Here is a 20,821-nt window from a genome sequence, read left to right as displayed (position 1 = left end):
ACTGCTATTGTCTTAATCTTGAACTTGACCCTGAATTTCCCAAATTAGTTTTAGGACAAGTATTTATTTTGTTTTATTATGCCCACTACTCTCCCTGCAAAGTTCAATCAGTAAACACAGAGTTGCAAAGTGTGAAAACACCTATTAACCACACTAAACTCTAAAACAATCAAAAGAGAAAGCCTTATGCTTTCTCACCTTGGTCCTTAAACTAACATTCATATTAACTTTTAAACAACTGCTGGAGGGGAGCCACAGCTTTGAGCAAAAGTCGTATTTCTTTTGCACAGGGATTCACGCTAGTCTTGTAGTTTTCAGAGCAACCTTGAGGGTGGGAGAGTAGAGTTCAAAGCAGTGGCTTTGTGGGAATGGCCAGCTGCATCCAGTCAGCTCGCTGGTATTTTGCATGAGATTTCTAGCAAGAAGATTATGGGTAATTTGAAAAACAACTGTATTTGTCGATTGATTCCTTCGGCCTTCTTTCTGAGTCTATGATCAGAATTTCCTAAACTTCTAGTACGGTAAAACTACCATTACATGATGACCAATCAAAATAGTTGTTGAATCATGGGTTTTTCCAGCCAATGGGGAGTGGGGGGTGGGGCAACCACCATGTTGTCTTGGACCTTTTCTTACTCTGTTTTTTGTTTTTTACTTTTTCAGTTTTTATTTGGTCATCCTATAGGCAGACACAAACATGGAATAAAGAAAAGGAAGGCCAAATTTTGATCTAATAATACAGCATGGGAATTGCAGATACATTATAATTCTCTTAGTGCATTCTCCATACACAAAATGTAATGAAAAGGAGATAAAAGAAAACTTAATTGCCATTAGAGAATAAAATAGGATTTCCACTTACATCTTGAAAAACAGCTAGTTTTAAAAATTCATTCATTTGGGGACTTCTCTGGTGATGCAGTGGATAAGACTCCACACTCCCAATGCTGGGGGCCCAGGCTCGTTCCCTGGTCAGGGAACTAGATCCCACATGCATCATGCAACTAAGAGTTCACATGCCACAACTAAGAAGCCCACCTGCCACAACTAAGACCTGGTGCAACCAAATAAATAAATTAAAAAAATTTTTAAAAATTAATTCATTTGATAAATGTTCAGGTTTCTTCCTCACTTTTTTTTTTGAAATCTTAAATACTACACTTTTTAAAAAAATTGAAGTACAGCTGATTTACAATGTTGTGTTAGTTTCAGGTGTACAGCAAAGTGATTGTTATACATATATCCATTCTTTTTCAGATTTTTTTCCATATAGGTTATTACAACATATTGAGCAGAGTTCCCTGTGCTGTACAGTAGGTCCTTGTTGATCATCTATTTTATATATAGTAGTGTATGTATGTTCATCCCAAACTCCTAATTTATCCCTCCCCCACCCTTTGTTAACCACGAGTTTGTTTTCTATGTCCCTGGGTCTATTTCTGTTGTGTAAATAAGTTCATTTGTACCATTTCTTTTAGATTCCACATGTAAATGATATCACATATTTGTCTTTCTCTGTCTGATTTACTTCACTTCCTATGATAACCTCTAGGTCCCTGCATGTTGCTGCGAATGGCATGACTTCATTCTTTGTTAAGGCTGTTACTTTTTGGATCCCTGGACGGCTCCCTCCTGCATGGAGCCGGGGGCCTGACAGGAATGAGAACACTTACCTGCACCATGCCCAGTCGCCCCAGGAAGCCATCCAATCGCACGAAGACCACAGAGGACTGGAAATCCCACTCCCGGACTTCCTGGTTCTCTTTGAAGTAAGAATGGAGATTCTCCCTTCTGTCCTGAAACACCAGCTTGAAGAAGCTCAAGGTGTCCACGACCACTTGCAGTTTTCTCTGACTTTCTTCCACCTCACTTCTCAGGAGGTCTTCTGGGCTGAGATAATTAGAGGCCTGGAGGGCAGACAGGTTAGTGGCACTAAGCCTGGCTACAGGTACAGGACGGCCCACAACTCTGCCCAGCCCACAGCTCTCAACTGAGTAACTGCCCAACCAACGTTTTTCAGAAGTCTAATATAGGAAACGTCGGACCCCATCCTCAGTTCCACAGGTAGACTGGAACCTGGGTTCAAGCCATAGTCAGTGATTGCAAGTGACCAACCAGAGACAAGGAAACACAGTGAGACTTTCCTTGGGCTAGCTGGGGCTGGGCAGGTGTCCTTTCCAGGTGTTTCGTTGTGACTCATTGGCTTTCTATAGGAAATAATTCGAGTGCACAAATTCTTTGAATCAGAGGCTTGAACCTGGAAAGCTGTGAGTCTGAATCCACTGGACAGCTATCTTCACCACCACAGGGAGGGGCCAAAATAACTGGGTCCTGGTGACCTCATCCAGGCCTCATTGAAACCCAGGGCTGAAGCCAACCTTTCCTTGGACTTCTGAGATAAATGAGCCAATAAGTTATCTTTTTGTTGATGCTCGTTTGGGTGGGGTTTTCTTAGACTTTCAATCGTTAAGAGTCCTGGTTGACAAACATGCAGTGATAGAACATCGCTGGTCTAGGAGTCAAACAATTAGCTTCCGGTCCTGGGTTGGGTGACCTTTGGTGACTCAGTTAAACTCCCTGAGCTGTAGCCCTCATCGTTAAATAATAATAGTAAATTAACAAGGTTCTCCCTGCCCACCTTGCAGGGTTCATGCACAAATGACGGGGATGTCACAGCACTTTGTAGCCTTCAAGTGCTCCACAGATGTGAGCCAATCTGGGGGGCTGATCACCCAAACCTTGTTAAAGGCCTCATTCTGTTTACAGGTGCCCTCCTCAAGGTTTACGCTGCCCTGGTTGGTGCTACATGGGTCCCTAAGGAGCACAGAGCGTGTGAGCCAAGAAGCTGTTTCTACATAGCTCACGGGCAGTGAGTTCTTAGCACGTGGGGGCATGATGTGAGCCTTGCCATACGGGATCACACTGGAGCCTCACAGCCACCCAGCAACTCTCCGAGGCAGGTCCTCTTCTTCCCACCCTTGCACAGAGGGAGAGCGAGGCACAGGGCAGGTGAGAGACTCACCCAGGCACATACAGCTGACAAGTAGTGATGCGGGATGTGGCACAGGGACACCTGACTCCAGAAGCAGCATTCTTAGCTGCTGGGCTTTGCTACTGACCTAATACCAGGCCATTAAGATCCTTAAGGAGGTTGAAATTTACCACCCCGACCCTGCGCCTGACCCGGGTCCTCCCAAGGATCCCAGCAGGACTGAGAACACCTTTGTGAGTTACTGGCTGTGATGATAAAACAATTCAAGTCTGAGAGCCCTTTGGACCCTAATTATTTCCCTGCCCTGAGAACAATGGACACTTTACTCTTCTCATGACTCGGAGCCATCCAGCAAGAGGTTGGGGAATCCTGGGCGCAAACCTGCTGGACCAGAAGGTTGCAGATCTCCTGCAGCAGCACCATCAGGCGCCCAGGGCAGCGGTACAGCTCACACGTGGCCCAGATCAGGCAGACCACGTGCAGCAGAGGCCACAGCCGTGGCTTCACCTCAGGAAACTCCAGGCTCTCGAGCGTTTCCAGGTGGCGGTGCAGCGGCACCAGGTGCGTGTGGATGTCCCGTGCTTCCATCAGAGCTGGAAGGAATTGGAGACGATGGTCACCTTCCTGGCTTGAGGCTCACACCCACGGAGCGAAGCCCTGGGGCCTGGGAGTGAAGGATCTGGAAAGCAATGGTTGTGATCTCTTCCTGCACTAAGGGAGCAGAGAGGGCTGGTCCCTGAAAACTTTCTAGCTCTTATGAGGAAACACTGAAAACAGAAGAACCTGGGCAGCTGGAATAGTGGTCTGAGGAGGCTCTCTTATAGAAGTCCTGTATCTGGACCTCTTCCTGGTCCTCCCAGCCCCAGTCTGGTGCTCTGCGTGTAGAAGACGCTCAGTAACTGTTTGCTGTTTCCTTTGCTGCTGTTAACTCCAAGGCAATACAAGACAGATGACAGAGGACAGGTTTTAGAGTCAGAGAGATCTGCCTTCAAATGCCGATACATCAAATGTATGACCTTGGGCATGTTTAACCTCTCTGAACCTCAACAACAGGCTGAACAGTAACTAATTTAAAGGTTTCTCATGAAGGTCTGAGGGCAGCACACACAGAATCTTCATATACAGCTAGCTCAGTGCCTGGACCAAAGCAGGCGTTCCATACATGGTAATGTCTCTGATAAGTATTTGCTAATAAAGAATCTCATGAAGCTCTTACAGAGGAGAAGTCACAGGGAATACAGAAATAGCCCAGGCTGATTATGGAAAGGTTCTGCTGGTATTCAAAGCCGGGAAATCTCCTGCCATTTCCTTTGAGTGCAGGCAAGGAAAGAGCGGCTTCCACCAGCCATCCTGCGGCGGCTGAGAGGGGAAACTGGGAAAACCAGTAACTCTGGGCACTAATTCTGCAGAGCCACTTACAGGGAATGCAAAAGTCCACTGAACAAACTGAACGGGAAGGGAGGGTTTATAAAGGCTGGTTCTCTCCTGGGCAGATAACCAGGCACTGTCATGTGACAGCAGATGGTCTTGGGTTATATTATGTGGATGAAGCTCTGCATTCATCCTAAAGGAAACTCAAAATATATATATTACTGTATTTAGTAAGCAGTTTCCATATGCCAGGCACTGTCCAACTCACGAGACATATACCAACTCATAGAAAACCCTGTGAGGTAGATTTACTACTCCACTTTATAAGGAAAGACATTAAGATCTAAATAACTTGCCTAGACTGTGAATCGACCACCCCTCCTCAGCTGAGTAAAAGGAAGATTATACCCCAAGCTTATCGTGTTGAAGCCCTGGCTTGATGGCTGTGGGGCTCACTACACACAGGAGTTTGAGAGGTGTACTTTATATCCCAAATGGACTTGTGGGAAGGACTATGTGAATCCAATATTTGAAAGTCAGAAGTCATGGTAAATTGATTAGAGCAGCGATTCTTAAATGGGGGAGCTGATGGAAGTATCAGAACCACTGTGGGGTGGGGAGTGTCAGAATCCAACAGCCACTCCAATGAGCACACGCTCGGGCTTTCACATGGGCCTCGAGGGAAGAGAAACTGAGACCATTGTGCCAGAGGAGCTTCCTTTTTATGTTATATTTTTTAATAAGCAAAATCTCCTTTAATCATACAAATAGGCATGCCCCTGATTTTTAAGAGCTCAACGTTTGAGGGCCAGCTCATCTATTCCAGGGTGTAATCACCTTGGCTCACAAGCCAAATGAAGTCAGAGATGAACAGAGTTAGGCGCACAGCTTTTAAAAAATGCAAATATAGGGACTTCCCCCGAGGTCCAGTGGTTAGGACTCCATGCTTCCATTGCAGGGGGCCTGGGTTCAATCCCTGGCTGGGGACCTAAGATCCCACAAGCTGCACAGCACGACCAGAACAAAACAAAACAAAACAAAATTCAAACATAAACCCCAGCTGCACAGGGATATGTGTGGTTTGCTGATAAATCTTTAACAACAAGCCCTTCCGGGACAAAAGCCTTGATCTCAAAAGCCTTTAGCATTTGCCAGTTTCTGGGGTGTAAATACTCCCAATCTTCCCACCATGTCTGATCTCAAGCTACTAACCTGCAGTCATTGAGTGCTAGGGAGGGCGCTTTGAAAAGGGTTGTGTACAGTGGGCTCTCTTGAGAAACTGTGAGCCAGTCCACATCAGCTCCAGAGAACCCCTGGCCTTTACTTCTCTCCACACACATCCGCCTACAAATATCCTGGACTGGCAACTGGGCCGTCCTGTGCCGACCCTGTTCCCTAGTGGCCAGAGGCGAGAACTCCCCACTTAGTCTTTACTGCCCTGGTCCTTTCCCCTCCAGCGTATCTTTACTTCCGGTTTCCAAGGTTCTTCGTTGCCCAGTCAATTCCACTTCAGACAATCTTGCTCCCACACATTTGCCTACATCCTTTTAACCTCCTTCTTTACGTCCCACGTGCCCACTAATCCAGGACTATCTCTTTTCCTCTCCTTCTCTTCCATCCATCTGTAAGCCAAAGAACTACCCTGATTGTGGCTGATAAGAACAATGCACATAGTATATCTGTGCAGAATAAAGACAGATGCTCTGAAATGAGAAAATCAGTTGCAAGCTTCTAAAGTATTTTTATTCTCCATAGACCCCACCAATATTTCTGACCAAGTCTCTACCTGGCAACTCTAATCAAAATTTCTTTTCTTCCATCATCGGGATTGAGTTATATATTTCAAGGATTTCTATTTTTACAGTGGTGTTTCTCTGGGACTACTATGATGATATTGTTGTTTCTAACTTCTTTTCATTGCTGTCCTATACTCTGCTGCAAACAACTTTTAGAAGCTGGCCTGGGGAACCGAATCTTTTATAACTATTAATCAATGTGAATGATTATACTCTATTAACCTATTAATGTGAAAAATATATTTGGGGCTCTAAATAACCAACTCATAAATATACTTTATGTTTTATTTCAGAGCCTCAAATTTCAGTCCTTTGCATACCTCCTTTATGATATTTGTCATGACTGCCTACAACCTGTAGTATTACTTCATACTTTTCTCTAAATTGACTCTCATTTTAGCCTAAATAAAATCATATAAAATGAAAATCTCTTTAAATCTCTACTATAAATGGAAAACTTGTATCATGTGCCAAAAAAAGTTACCCGTTAGCACATTTTAAAATACACCTGTCCATACATCTCCCACAACCATCTCTCACACCAGCACTGGTACACATATCACTTTTGGGGACACTATCTCATTTGAATTGGAGTATAAATTGGGAATAACAGTTGATTCCTCTGGCACACAAAATCTCTCACAGAAGCAATAAACTGAGACCCCAACAGGGACCCCATTCCAAGCCAGCTCTAGATGCTGGCAGAGCAGCCTCCGGGATGAGATTTTAGGGCCTGGAAGGACCTCAAAGACCAGCTACTTAAGCCAGTTCTTCTTTGTTATAAAGCACATGTAAGAAACTCCACCACTGGAACTTTCATTCCTTTATCTGAGTGGTTTCCAAACCCTATGGGAGAAGGTGGGACAGGGGATCCATCAATGGGCTCTGGACACAGGACACTCCCTCTTTAGCAGAGCAAATACACCTTGGCAAGTTTTAAATTTTGGACTCACACAGGAGATTGCATTGAAGGAAAGTTCTGATAGAGAAAAAGTGTTTGAAAATCACTGCTTGGGTTAAGCTTAAATCATATGAAATTGCAAACACCTTTAAAAGCACATTCTGACCTACAATACTGAAGAGCTGGGAGGAGTTGTGATAGGAGAAAGGAAAGAAGCAAAGTGCACTGATGAGGAGAGAGGGAGCCCTAAAAATTTTACCTCTTTCTAATTATAGACTTTGCTAGATTTGCAGTTTTGACAAGGGCCGATCTTGTCTGGTGCTCAGATGGCCAGGATATTGCAGTCCCATCTGACAGGCGCAAAAAAGGCAGAATGGAGCTAGAAATGGAACAGAGACTTCCCGAAGAGCCAGGGGGTGGAAGGAGGTAAATTGCAGAGATGGGGGATCACAAAGCGCATTTGCCAGTGTGGTAGAGTCAGTAAGGAACTTCCGCCTACCCCACCTTACAGCAGCCCAGGGAAGCAGGTGGGAAGTGTGTGCGCTGTTCCATGGCACACTCGAAAGCTCAGAGAGGTGAGGCGACTCTGTCAAGGGCACAAAGCGCTGGAAATGCAGACAGAGCACAGGGCAGCTGCTTCCCTGCCTCTGCATTTGGCCTTCTTGCCTCTGTGCTAGACTGTCTCAGGTTGGAGTCTATAAGGACTGGAAGCTGCTGAGATCAGAGAGGAAGATAATTCAGCATAAATACGAAATTTGAGTCAATTTATGAAAATACTTGCGGGTCCTCACCTGCTACAACATCTCTGAACATGGCTTGGAAAGCTGGGAAGTAGCTGCTCTGAAGCTTGTCCAGAAGCCCTGCCATGCCCCTCACCTTTATCGTTCTCAGTTGATTATAAATGTATTCCAGATCCTCAGACCTGCAGCACCAGGAGAAGAGTGAACCCAGGTGAACATCAGGAAACACAAGTCACGCTGCGATGACCCACCCTCAGATAGAGAGAGGAAGCCTGCCTCAGGGTGCTTCCGCAGAGGCCTCTGTTCTCAGAACAGTGAGGACCAAAGCCTGAGTGTGGAACACAGGTTCAGAGGGGCAGCTAGAGGAGGTAGCAGCAGGGAACACTGCTGTGACCATCTGGTGGCTCAAAAGCTTGGTAGCTGGAGGTCACTGGCTCTTGCAGGCAGGTTTGGGGTGGGGTGAGAGAGGTGTCAGGGTAAGGCTGCTGGAGGAGGGCCCCGCAGTAGGTCAGCAGAATGATCAGAAACCAGGCAAGAGGATGGGGCATCTCAGCACGGGGTGCAAGTGGGACTGGAGCCCTACAGGCATGCCTGGTCACATGACATGCAAGGACAGGGACACCTGCCTCAAACATCTGTCTGTCTCCTGTTGAGTAAAAGATTAATCAGCACAATGATAAATAGGAGCACGGAAATGGAGAGGAAGAGGGGGAATGAGCAAGAGCAATAATTAGGTCTTTCGGGAACCTGTGGGGCTAAGACACAGTGGACAACGGACTAATGACTGCCTGGAACCTAGGAGACGCCGTTCAGTGGTGAACTGCCAAAACCCGTCTCTTTCTCCAGATCCTACAAAAAGTGTGTGCATACTGACTGTCCAAGGAGAAGGGAGTAGACAGTAGAAAATATGAAAGAGAGTTAATTAATTTTACATGTAATTGAAAGAGCCTTTGAAGAAATGCCAGAAGATACACTGACGGTAGCTCAAGAAACGAGGCATGACTATTGAACCTTGGGGAAAGTGTCAACTCCCAGTGCAAAGAAGAACTGCATTGACCCAAATGACATCAAGCTGTCTGCTCCAGGGGTGATGAGAGACACCGAGCTGTCTGCTCCAGGGGTGATGAGAGATGCCTGGGGGTGGGACCAGACTCAATGGCTGCCTCCCCCAGCCCATTACCCTCTGAGAGACATCCGCTCCCCAGGGTTTGAGCCTGTGCCTACCTGCTCTTCCAGAACTCCAACTCCACCTGTGGGGTGGGATTCTCCCCCTGTAGGAGAGGCTGGGAAGACTCCCTCTTGAGCACCACCTGGACTTGATGGCTCCACTGGATCACTGCAGACTCAATGGCATACATGACTGACTTATCCATAGAATCCAAGCTGTGAAAGATACAACAAATCTCCTGGGACACTGGAAATAGCTTAACTCTGGGTGTCCCCCAAAACAGAATCCCAAAACTTTTAAAAACAGGTGGGAAATTCCACTTAGTCCAAGCACTTTTTTTTTTTTTTTTTTTGTGGTACGCGGGCCTCTCACTGTTGTGGCCTCTCCCGCTGCGGAGCACAGGCTCCGGACACGCAGACTCAGTGGCCATGGCTCATGGGCCCAGCCTCTCCGCGGCATGCCGGATCCTCCCGGACCGGGGCACAAACCCGTGTCCCCTGCATCGGCAGGCGGACTCTCAACCACTGTACCACCAGGGAACCCCAGTCCAAGCACTCTTAACTTTTGTTGGATAACAGGCTCTACCGAGTAGTCAGTGAAAAGTACAGATCTTCTCCTCAGACAAGCTGCTTATGCATGTGTGTATACAGTTACTCATACACAATTATTCAAGATTCAGAGGTTCGCCAATATTCTGAAGGCTAGTTTAAGAACTCCAAATCCTATCAAGTCTTTCTGTCAGTGCAGGAATACACTGGACAGAAAACATCCAAATGGTCACCCAACCCTTGCTTGAGTCCCACCAATGCCAGCCAGCTCCCTACTTGACAAGGCAGCACATTCCTCAGATCAGCTCTCCCTGGGAGACAGTTTGTCTCTACTTTGAACCACATCTATCACCCTGCCAGTCCCTCATTCGGTCTTAGTTCTGACCTCTGCAGTAAGAGGAAATAGGTTACTTTCTCCTCCACATGGCAAGCTATCAGACATCCAAACACTACTATCCTTTGTTCTCACTTTTCTAATGAAGAATGCAATTCCCATGCATTCCCCCCATACACCTTCTAAATAAACTAACTAACTAAGGATGTTTGGAAGGGATTAAAAATCAAAAATACATTTTGGTTGCCTTTTCACCAAGTCTGAACTGACAATAGTTCATGCCAAGAACCCAGGACATGGGTGACAAAGAAAGAGAATCTGTCATTTGCATTTTCATGCCAGAAACCTACCTTCACTTAATTTAATTAAATTCATATTTGCTGAGCAATGATATGGCACAAGTGATTATGGACGGTATTAAAGGGAGAAGATACTCACCTCCCTGAAATATGATCCAACCTTTTGGGAAATTATCAAATTTGAACAAAGGGAGACAAACTCAGCAATGATTATATACACACACACAGTGAATATTATTATGTTAAAAGAGAAAAGGAATAGGAAAAGGGTAATTTGAATTTATTGATTTTGGAAATTGTGTATTTTTATTAAACCACAGTAAGTTTTACAGTTAACCGGGAAATTGCTTCAAATTATATATGTAGCAAATTACTTCCAACAGCAAAAACTCATTATAAAGTACATTGCTATCCCGTGCATTACTTATTCTTCAGATAAAATCATGGGCCCTGAATACACAATGATGACATAATACATTTGGAGACTCCCGGCAATATGGCAGACCAAGCACATGTAGGAAGATGGCCTGTTGCCACAAACGTATAGAAATGCTGGATAGAAGATGATTAAAAAATAGCATTTAGATATATAGCCTGGCTCGAATGAAAAAGAAAAGAATCCCCACAGGACAGAAGCAAACCTGGAATAGTAAGTGGAAGCTGATAGTTGGAATCACTCTTACATGGAGAAGAGGATGAGGCTTTAATGTCTTCCCAGGCACAGGAGGCATGGACCTCAAGCCTCAACAAAGCCAGATTTGTTTCTATTTGGAAAAAAATCCCCAGGACCTGAAAAAAGTCTCCAGCTCCTGGGGGAGGAGGGTCTGGACAGTGACAGTGTGTGCTGGGTAAATGCTGGGAAGAGGCGTGCTGTCTCCCAGACCGGACCTGGGTCTTTGCCAATGATGAGACATTGTCCTGATAAGCGAGACACTGTCCTGATAAGCGAAATACTGAAATCAGCGTGGCTACTCTCAGCCCTGAAATAGTTCTGAGCAGAAAAAAGGCCATGTTGCGTGACAGCCTTAAAAGACGTCCGGCAGACGGACTGGGGCGAGGGTAGTCATCAGCACAAAACATAGTCTGAGCATGCTGGCAAACAGTGGGTTTGTGTGCAGAACAAAGAGATATGCAGAGTCAGGAACAGAAAAGTCGTAAAGAAAACACTCAGATAAACCAGCATCTCCCACATCTCTGAGGCCCATATGGCCAGCCTGGTGGTACTTACGCGGTCTCACTTTCAGAATCCACAAACCCCATTTTTTCTGAGCCGACTGGAAGAGGCAGCAAAGTTTTCCCCTTCGCTTGCGCAAGGAGAACCAAGAGGTCACATTGGAGGCTGTGGGCGTGTCGCTGGACATCTTGGCAAACCACGTGGGGCCAGCCTAGGTGATTCTTCTCATTGGCCAGGATGGGGATGACAACCTGGGACAGACGTGCACAGAAAAAAAAGGCAGGCAACTTCTGAAACCCTAAAGACTATTCTGAGAAAGGTCGAGAGAGCTACATACCACCTTTTGCAGGTCCCTGTTCTGTAAGACCTAATTATTAATAACCAACATTATGTATTGCCTTGGCATCTGGTAAAATCGGGAGGGCCTCGAATAGCCTATCCACAGTTTCCCTGCCCACTCTGCTCCTGCCGCTAAGGCCCCTAGTCCAGCAGCCCTGCTTATCAAGGGGACCAGGCATGGCCGCTGCCCATCCCTGAGGAGTGGGCTTCAGTTCCAGCCAGTGGAATATTCACGCAAGCCGATCCCATCCCCCCACAGGAACCAGTGGGCACCACACCCACTCGATAGTACAAAGCTTGCCTCCCACAGCCCCTGTTCATTTGCTCTGTTCCCATGTGCAAGCCCCCATGTGGCCCTGCCTGGCACAGCATCTCCCTCCTCTGGACTGTGAGTATCTGTGCTAATAACCTGCGGGCCGTCTCATCTGTCCAGTGTTACGTGTACGGCCACCCCCCAACCCTAGGGCAGGAATCCCTTCCTCATCAACGGGTGAAACTGTCACAAAGGCCAAGAGGCAAAAAACAGGACAGATGCAGGTAAGCATGACCCTCTGTCTACAGGTGGCCTGAGAGGGCATTTTAAAGAAGCAAGCCAAGTTGAGGATCTTGAATCTATCTGTAGGGTGAACCTGAGTTGGTTTTGGCCACTGAACATAGCCCCTCTTCCCTTAGTATTCATCTCCAGATCCAGAGGTAGATATGAGAACAAATCTGAGCCAATAAGAGTCAGGCCAAAGTCTTCTATCTGGACATCTTGAGGAAGAGAAGCTTTCTCTCTCTACGAGTCTGGAACAATTGGTGGCCAACTTGCTACCATATGGAGCCTTCAAATATGGTCAATATGGGGAAGAGAGAGTTTATAGATGGAGGAGAAACCAAGTCCTATGACATCATTTGAGCTCCTGCATCAGGCTGCTCTTCAACTTTCTGAGCTGATTTAAATTCAGGTTTCTACCATTAGCAACTTAAAAAGTTGTGATTCGTGCAACTCACTAGGAACCTCTGCCTGTCAAAAGTTCACAACCAAAAGAAAGGGAATACTAGAAAGAAAAACAGATGATCAGGAAATGTGATAAGGAGCTGCCTAGCAAAGACTGAAATGAAAACACGGACTTAAATGGTTGGTTGGTTTCCATATACGACCAGTGAGTCCATGTGGCTCTGAGATAGAAGGCCTGGACCCAGCCTATGAAGCCAAGAGAATGGTCCTTGCCTGGTCTGTCTGGAAGCAATCACTAAACTGAGAACTTACAACAGCAGGTGAACAGGGGGTGCCGAGAGATAAAATGTCACAAATTGAGCTCTACTCACATTCATGTTAAGAAAGGACCCCTTGGACCCATGGCAGGAGGCCTAACAGGGCAGAGGGGATGAACAAGAATTCTTCTAGGATCTGAAAGGCAGGGACTGTGTCTTATACTCACAGTCCTCCCTAGGGTCTGGCATACAGGAAGCACTCAGTAGAGGTTCAGAGGATAACTGAAATATATGCTCTCTGAAGGAAAAGTGGCAGGTGGGCTTGGGTGCATTTTGGAGGGCTTTCAGTGATAGAAAAATAGTGAATATGAACTTTCTATGAAATGAATATTCTCCATGAATATCTGTCAAGAGTCTACCACATGCTAGCACTGTTCTAGGTGCTTGGAAGGCACATCAGTGACCAAAACAGATGAAGATTCCTGACTCAATGAAGTTTATATTCTAGGGAAGAGACAGTCAGTAAACCATAAGTTCTGTGAAAAAAAATGAAACAGGTGGGCTGGAAGTGATGTAATGGTAAATAGAGTGATTGGTGCAGATCTCATGAGAAGGTAACATTTGAACAAAGACTGGGGAGGACAGGGAGAGTGTTGTGCAGACCCTTGGGGGAAGTATATTGAGGGAAGAAGGAACAGCCAGTGCAAAGGCCCTGAGGTGGGAGCATGCCTAGTGTGATCAAGCAGTGTGGAGGTCAGTGAAACTGGGACAGGATTGGCAAGAAGAGTAGGGGTGAGTAAAAGGGGTCAGATCACATGCAGCCCTGCCTGTGGGATTTTGATTTTTACTCTGAGGAATGTAAATCATTGAAGGGTTGTGAGCAAAGGACCAACATGGTCTGACATCTTTTTTAATAGGATCGTTCCAGCTACTGAGTTGAGAATAGACTCTTGGGGGCAAAAGTGGAAAAAGAGATTGGCTAGCAAGTTATTGCTATAATACAGAAGAGAGTGGCTTGGCACAGGGCAGAGTAGAGGGGATAGTAAGAAATGGTCCAATTCTACATAAATTTTGAAGGCTCAGCCAAAATGATTTCTTAATGGATTAGTCGTGTGAGTAAAAAGGAGTCAGGATGATTCCAAGGTTTGGGACTTGGGCAACAGGAAGAAGGGAACCGCCATAGCTGACGTGGGGAAGAATAACGGTGGAGTTAAGTTCTTGTGGGAAGAATTGGGAGTAGGTTCTTGGACACGTTAGAATTTGATAAATCTACTGAACTTCTAAGTGGGGACGCTGAATAGGCGTCGGATTTGGCAGTTGGGAGCTCAGAGAAGAAAAGTCTGGAGATAACAAATCTGGTAGAGGTAGATGAGATGATTCATAAGATTCTGAAAGGGAATGAGTGCCCCCCAAGGAACTGAGTATATACAGAGAAGATGCCCAAGGAATGAGCCCAAGGGCTCTCCAATGTTAGCAAGTTAGCAAGAAGCTGGGGTGGTACCAACAGAGGAAACAGAAGAAATGGTGATGGTGAGAGGAGGAAACCAGAAGACTGGTGACCTGAAAGCCAAGTGAAGAAAGTGCTTCCAGGAGGACAGGGTCACCACGAGCTGTGCCAAAGGCTGCTCACAGGTCAAGCAGGAAAAAGACTGAAACATGGCCATGTGATTCAGACAAGTAGAGGTCACTGGCGACGTTGACAACTCTTTCTTTTCCATGCAATGTGGGGGTAGGAGCCTGACGAGTGAAGAAAAGGATAGGACATAGCAAGACTAGACACGCAGTCTAGACATTTCTGCTCAGCTTCACGAGGGCGGGTATACGGTAGGCAGGGAGTTGGAGTTCACCAGATTTATGGTTTTGCCAAAGACGTACGACAAAGTGAGACAGAGGCCGTGATGATAATGATGGAGCACTTGAGCTGGGTAAGGGGGGAAGGACGTGGGTGTGGAGGATGGACAGAGGGCAGGCGGCAGGATCAACGGACTGCAGGTCCCAGCAGGGTCACAGGCTTGTGGCAGGGAGCTGCTGGGGAGAGTGAGCCGGAAAGACAGGAGTAGGGTCAGAGAAAGAGGTGCCTGGAATTGGATCACCAGGGCGTGGTCTGGTAATGCAAGGACTGGGAACGGCACGGGAAGGGGTGGTTAAGATAGGAAGGGCGACAAGGTCAGCGGAGGAGGAAGGTTCAAGGGGCCCAGAGGCCGGGTTAATGAAGGATCACTTACGTGTCTATTGAAAGAGCCACGTGTTAAGACGGGAGCAACGCTGGGGGACAGTCACAGTGAGCAGGAACCCAACCGTGGGGAAATGAGGGCAGTGCTATCAATTTATGACACAGCAATGGGGGGAGATGGCGGCTTTGTCTAAAGGCATCAGATTCAAACTGGACTGTTTTCCACTTGAATCGAGAAGGAGCAAAGAGAAGCAAGGATGCCTGTCTCACCTCAGAAGCAGAAAGGCTGAGTCTTTGGGGGAGAGGTGAGTTTGGGTTAGAGCAAAGTGACAAGAGTGGGTGACAGGAAGTGAGGAAGCTTTTAAGGGGGATGTAGAGTCACGGTAATTCTTGTCCTTTAGGGAAAACCTACAACTAATGTTAACAGAGAACCAACCTGACTCCACGTTGTATCTATTCCTTTAGCTCTAACCGTTGTGCTTTGTTTCCTGTCTTAATCAAGCTGGCTCTGCATCTCTGTAAAAGGATGTTGCCTAGAGCCTGAAACACACATGACAGCCTATTCCCAAGGTTTTGCCTCCCAGGCCTGACCTTTAAAGGTGTCAACAAAAAATTGCAGAACAGAGAATAACAACTGTCCTGTTGGAGGCTTACACTGTGACCAGACCTTTGTGAACAGCTGCAAGAAGTTTGTAATACCAGCCACACCTCCTCCCCGCCTTTAGTACAAAAGAAGCTTGAATTCTACCTCAGGGAAGATGGTTCTACCAGCCCACCATCTTCTTGGGCTGCTGGCATTCCGATTAAAGCCACTATTCTTTGCCCCAACACCTCCTCTCTTGATTTACCAGCCTGCCGTGCGACAAGCACTACAGGCTTGCACTCAGTGATGCTAACACACTCTATAACAAGCGTCCTGATCGGTTATTTTAAATTTCACGACAAGCCTACAAGGCGCTTCGATCCTGACAGAGGCGAGCTAGCGCGCTCACACCATCCCCACCGAACGCGACAGAACCAGCTCTGGAACCCGGGTCCCCCAGACTCCAAATCCCATGCTCCTCTCACGGGGAAAAGGACCCACACTTTTACCGGAAACAAACCTACAGCCTCCCTTCTTCTGCCCTCAACAACCCATCTACCTACGCCCACCGCTGCACTGGCTTAAGGGACACTAAGGGAGATATGGAAACGGCAAGGAAGGAAAACCGCAGTACCTGACGGCAGCCGAATGGTCCAAGATGGCGACGGGGCATGCACACGCAGAGGCGTCGCGACGCTCGAGGAGAGGCGCTCCCGACGCACGCACGGAGGTTCTGCGCATGCCCGCTCCTCCTGCCCCGCCCCGCCCTTGCTGTTCACCGGGCTCTGTACAAAGCACCCCTCTCCTCACCCGGGGAGAAGGTGGCGTTTTCAGAGCAGGAGCTTCCCCCTTCTCCATTCCTTGATTAAAGAATAAAGTTTCTGCTCTGCTGGACCTGGTTTCCTTCATTTGGCACTAGCTGGCACTGGGCAACGGAAGGACCCAGTTGGGGGTCCACCCGACTGGACACCTGATTAGAAAGGGTGGGTGACACTCCCTCTCCAAAACCCCAAACTTCAAAACAGCATCCAAGTTCCAGAGCGCTAGGAAAAGGAACCTGGCAGCAGTGAATGAAGGGACTGGGAGGAGGAAGAAAGGGAGCAGGAGGGCTGGTTTCTAAATTCTGGCAATTCTCCCTTGGAAACATTTCCTGGATGCATTTGCTTTTTACCTTGTGCTAGAGTAATGGGACAGAAAAGTTAAAATTTCTAGCTTCGTTCCTTCGTTAATATCACCCTCCCACACCCCACCCCCGCCAACAAGGAATACTTTTCTCATCCAGGTGGGATAGTTTGGCTTTAGTGCCGCTTTACCGGGAGGTGTTAGGACCAGGGTAGCACGCAGCCAGGGGCTGATCCATGAGTGGGAGGGGTGCAGGGCCCTGAAGTGGCTCTGGATCAGCTTCAGGGTGTGTGAAAAAAGCGGATGGGACGGCAGTGGTTGCATGGCCCAAGAACTGCTGTTAGAGCTTTTGAGAAACGCAAGTAAAGGCCTCGAGGTATTTTAAAAATAAATTGTTTTATTTTTATTTATTATATTTATTATATTTACTTATTTTATTATTAGGTTTTAAAAACAGATAACACATTTACGTGGTGCAAATTTTTAAAGTACAAAAGCATGACAGTAAAAAGCTACCTATCCCTGTACCTCCCTGAGTCGCCCAGTTCCTTGGGCCTGTGGATTACTCTGTAAATGAATGTTTTTCCTCCCTCCCTCCTTTCTCTTTTTTAGCAGAAAAGGTAGCATACTATACGTACAGTTCTAAACCTTTAAGAAAAATTATCTTAAATTGCAGCATTATCCACAATAGCCAAGAGGTGAAAGGAACCTAAATGTCCATCCACAGATGAATGGGATAAAGAAAATGTGGTATATATACATACAATGGGATACTATTCAGTCTTAAAAAGGAAGGAAATTCTGTCACATGCTACCTTGAGAATGAACCTCTTTGAGGACATTATGCTGAGTGAAGTAAGCCAGTCACAAAAAGACAAATACGTCATGATTCCACTTACATGAGGTACCAAGAGTGGTCAAATTCACAGACACAGAAAGTAGAATGTGGCTGCCAGGGGCTGAGCGGGGACAGGTGGGAGTTGTTCAGTGAGTGTAGAGTTTCAACCGTGCAGGATGGGGGGACGGTTCTGGGGATCTGCCACGCAATGATGTGCCTGAGGTTGACAGTGTTGTGCTGTACGCTTGGAAATTGCTGGGAGAGTGAATTTTATGTGGGTTTTTTATGCCACCATAAAAATAAAATTATCTTAAGAACGGTCCCATTATCAATCATTACTTTTAATTATAGACGGACCTTAATTCGTTCACCCAGTCCCCTACAGATGAACATTCAGTTTGTTTCCAGCCTCTTTCAATGCACCCATAAAAATTCTTGAACATTTAAGAGTCTGAGGTGTTTTAAATTTACTTTCACTCGCTGAACTGCCTTTCCTTGGCCATTGACGCCACTCTGAGATGGACCCACTGCCCTCTACGTACACTAGGTGTAGCTCCATCTTGGAACCTTTGTTCAGTCTGCTCCCAGACCTTGAAAGTTACCCTGCTCTCTATTTATTCTAATCCTTCTCCTTGTTCAGGAGCCGGTTCAGAGCTGGAGGTGAAGCAGGGCTCTCAGACCACACGCATATGTCTCTCCTCTGAACCCAACAGCACTTTTTGTTTTCCATATCAATAAACATTGTCTTTATTCTGTAAATTAAAATCTATTCACCTATTTTGCATTTTGTTTATCTTATTTTCTTTTTAAAAATTTTTTAAAGTTTTAAAAAAATTTTTGTTAAGATATAGTTGCTTTACAGTGTGTTAATTTCGGGTGTACAGCAAAGTGATTCAGTTATATATATATTCTTCTCCATTATAGGTTATTACAAGATATTGAGTAGAGTTTCCTGTGCTACACAGTAGGTCCTTGTTGGTTATCTATTTTATACAGAGTGGTGTGTATCTGTGAACCCCAATCTCCCAATTTATCCCTCCCCCCCTTTCCCCTTTGGTAACCATAAGTTTGTTTTCAAGCACTTCTTCCTATCGTCACCTTTCATGAGGGAATTTGATCCAAGCTTGGATTCCTGCAGGGATGGTGTTCAGACAACACACAGCAGTAAAGCCATTCGGTTATTAAAATACTGAAATACTTCCATATCTACTGAGAAACCTAGCTTCCCTGGGTTCCCTAGAGCTCCTCTGTCACCCCAGACCCTTCTCTGGAACTCCCCCTCCCCAAAGCCTCCTCATGAAGCAACCAAAGGCCAAACACCTGATGCAGCAGGGAGCCTCCAGGACCCAATGCTAGCACCGGTGCCAACTTTAGGTAAGGTCCGTCTCCACCTCAGTCACACTAGCTTTGAAGATGCTGTATATATATATATATATATGCTATATATATATATATATGCCATATATATATATATATATATATATATAGTGAATTTCACAGGTGGGATCTTGTCTTTATTTCTCTGGTGTTCCCCACAGCACCTGTGACAGGACACAGCAGGGCATCAAGCCTCCAGAAGCACACACACCCAACTTCCAGGGGCGTTCACTCCGATTCCAGAAAGGTCTAAGTGTCCCAAGAATCTCTCCCGGGCACCCCTGCACTCCGGAGGCTTCTGCTGCGGTGCCACCAAAGCACTCCATAATCCACATCCGGGGAGACCTTCCTTCCTGCGCTCCAGGCCGGCCCCTCCAAACGCCCGCGGGACATTTCCAACTGGATGCCTCAACTTCTTACCTGGGCACAGGGGTGACCTCTGGTTCATGAAGGACACGAAAATCAAAACCAAGCCACCTCTCCTTTCTAACTCTTCTCCAGAAGTAAAGAGCGTGGAGAGCCTTTCACCTCCTTCACCTCACTGACCCATAGGAAATGCCCCCGGGTCCACCACTCCCGGGCTTTTTAAAAAATAAGTTAATTTATTTGGCTGTGTTGGGTCTTCGTTTCTGTGCGAGGGCTTTCTCTAGTTGCGGCAAGCGGGTGCCACTCTTCATCGCGGTGCGCGGGCCTCTCACTGTTGCGGCCTCTCTTGTTGTGGAGCACAGGCTCCGGACGCGCAGGCTCAGCGGCCATGGCTCACGGGCCTAGTTGCTCCGCGGCATGTGGGATCTACCCGGACCGGGGCTCGAACCCGTGTCCCCTGCACTGGCAGGCAGACTCTCAACCACTGCGCCACCAGGCAAGCCCCCACGCCCGGGCTTTTGCAATGCCAACTTACAGGGGGGATTCAGAAACGGCGCCTCAAAAAGAGGTCAGGACCCAGGCCCTCTTAAGAATCTAGCCTCGCCTTGACTTTGGCCTGAACGCAGACCAGGAATGAAGCAAGTCCCCCGCGAAGGCCTGACTCGCACCCAGCCCCTGCTCAGATTTCCCGCAGCTGCCATTTCACGGCTCGCCTCCACATCTCAGGGGGCAGCCCAGGGTCCTAGTTTCCCGCCAGCCCATCCCACTTTATTCTTAACTCCTTGAGCTCAGCTCCAGTCTCCTCTCCCGTGGCCCCGCCCCGCCGGCCCCGCCTCCTCCTCCAGCGCAGCCAGTGCGGGGCCACTGACCCACCCTCACCTCGGAGAAGAGCGCGGCCAGATGCTCCAACGGCTTGGCGGGCAGGTCCCCGCACAGCACTGCTCCGCGGAGGCTGTCGGGCCCCGGCGGCTCGGGCCTGGTGCGCAGGCAAAAAAGCCCCTTAGCACGAGGCGCGCCGGCCTCGGGTCCCGCGTCCAGCCCCGCGCGCACCGCCAGGCCCCCGGGCCCGGGCCGCACCACCAGCAGCGGCCGCGGCCCCTCCGCGGCCCCGCGGCCCAGGAAGGCGTGCAGCAGTTGCCTCGCCTCGGCCGAGCCCGCACAGCGCTCCCATGCGCCCGCTGCCGGCCGCAGGCTCCGGGCCACGTAGGCCCCCAGGAGTCGCAGCCGCGGGTCGGCGCCGGGCTCCCAGTCAGCGTTCTCCTCAGCCAGCGCGGGAAGCTCCTCGGCGCTCGGCATCGCGCGCGAACCTGCCTGCAGAGGTTTCCCGGGCGACCGGGACGCGGCCAGGACTCCCGCCTCCGCTCCCCTCCTACTGGACACTTGACTACTGTTCCCGCCCACTCCGGTCCAATAAGGTAGGAGAGGCAAGGCGGGGTAAGGGGCGGGGTCGCGTCGCTGTTGCTAGGAAACCAGCAGAGGCTCAGGTTTCGCGTCTGAACTCGT

The 20,821-nt window shown here is 47.7% G+C and overlaps 1 protein-coding gene across 1 annotated transcript in view; it reads right to left on the bottom strand.

Annotated features, from left to right (window-relative positions):
- Window positions 1-20,614, bottom strand: part of DNAH9 (dynein axonemal heavy chain 9) — a 300,462-nt gene extending 279,848 nt beyond the window's left edge. Inside the window, 6 exon segments of the mRNA XM_065896659.1 lie at window positions 1,674-1,907; window positions 3,374-3,585; window positions 7,852-7,982; window positions 9,025-9,183; window positions 11,378-11,574; window positions 20,198-20,614. Of these exon segments, the coding sequence (XP_065752731.1) occupies window positions 1,674-1,907; window positions 3,374-3,585; window positions 7,852-7,982; window positions 9,025-9,183; window positions 11,378-11,574; window positions 20,198-20,614 (1,350 nt within the window).
- Window positions 20,615-20,821: the final 207 nt, after the last annotated feature.

The sequence above is a fragment of the Phocoena phocoena genome, chromosome 19 (genome assembly GCF_963924675.1).
Source record: "Phocoena phocoena chromosome 19, mPhoPho1.1, whole genome shotgun sequence".
NCBI classification, from domain to species: Eukaryota; Metazoa; Chordata; class Mammalia; order Artiodactyla; family Phocoenidae; genus Phocoena; species Phocoena phocoena.
This window is presented reverse-complemented; position numbering and strand designations above follow the sequence as displayed.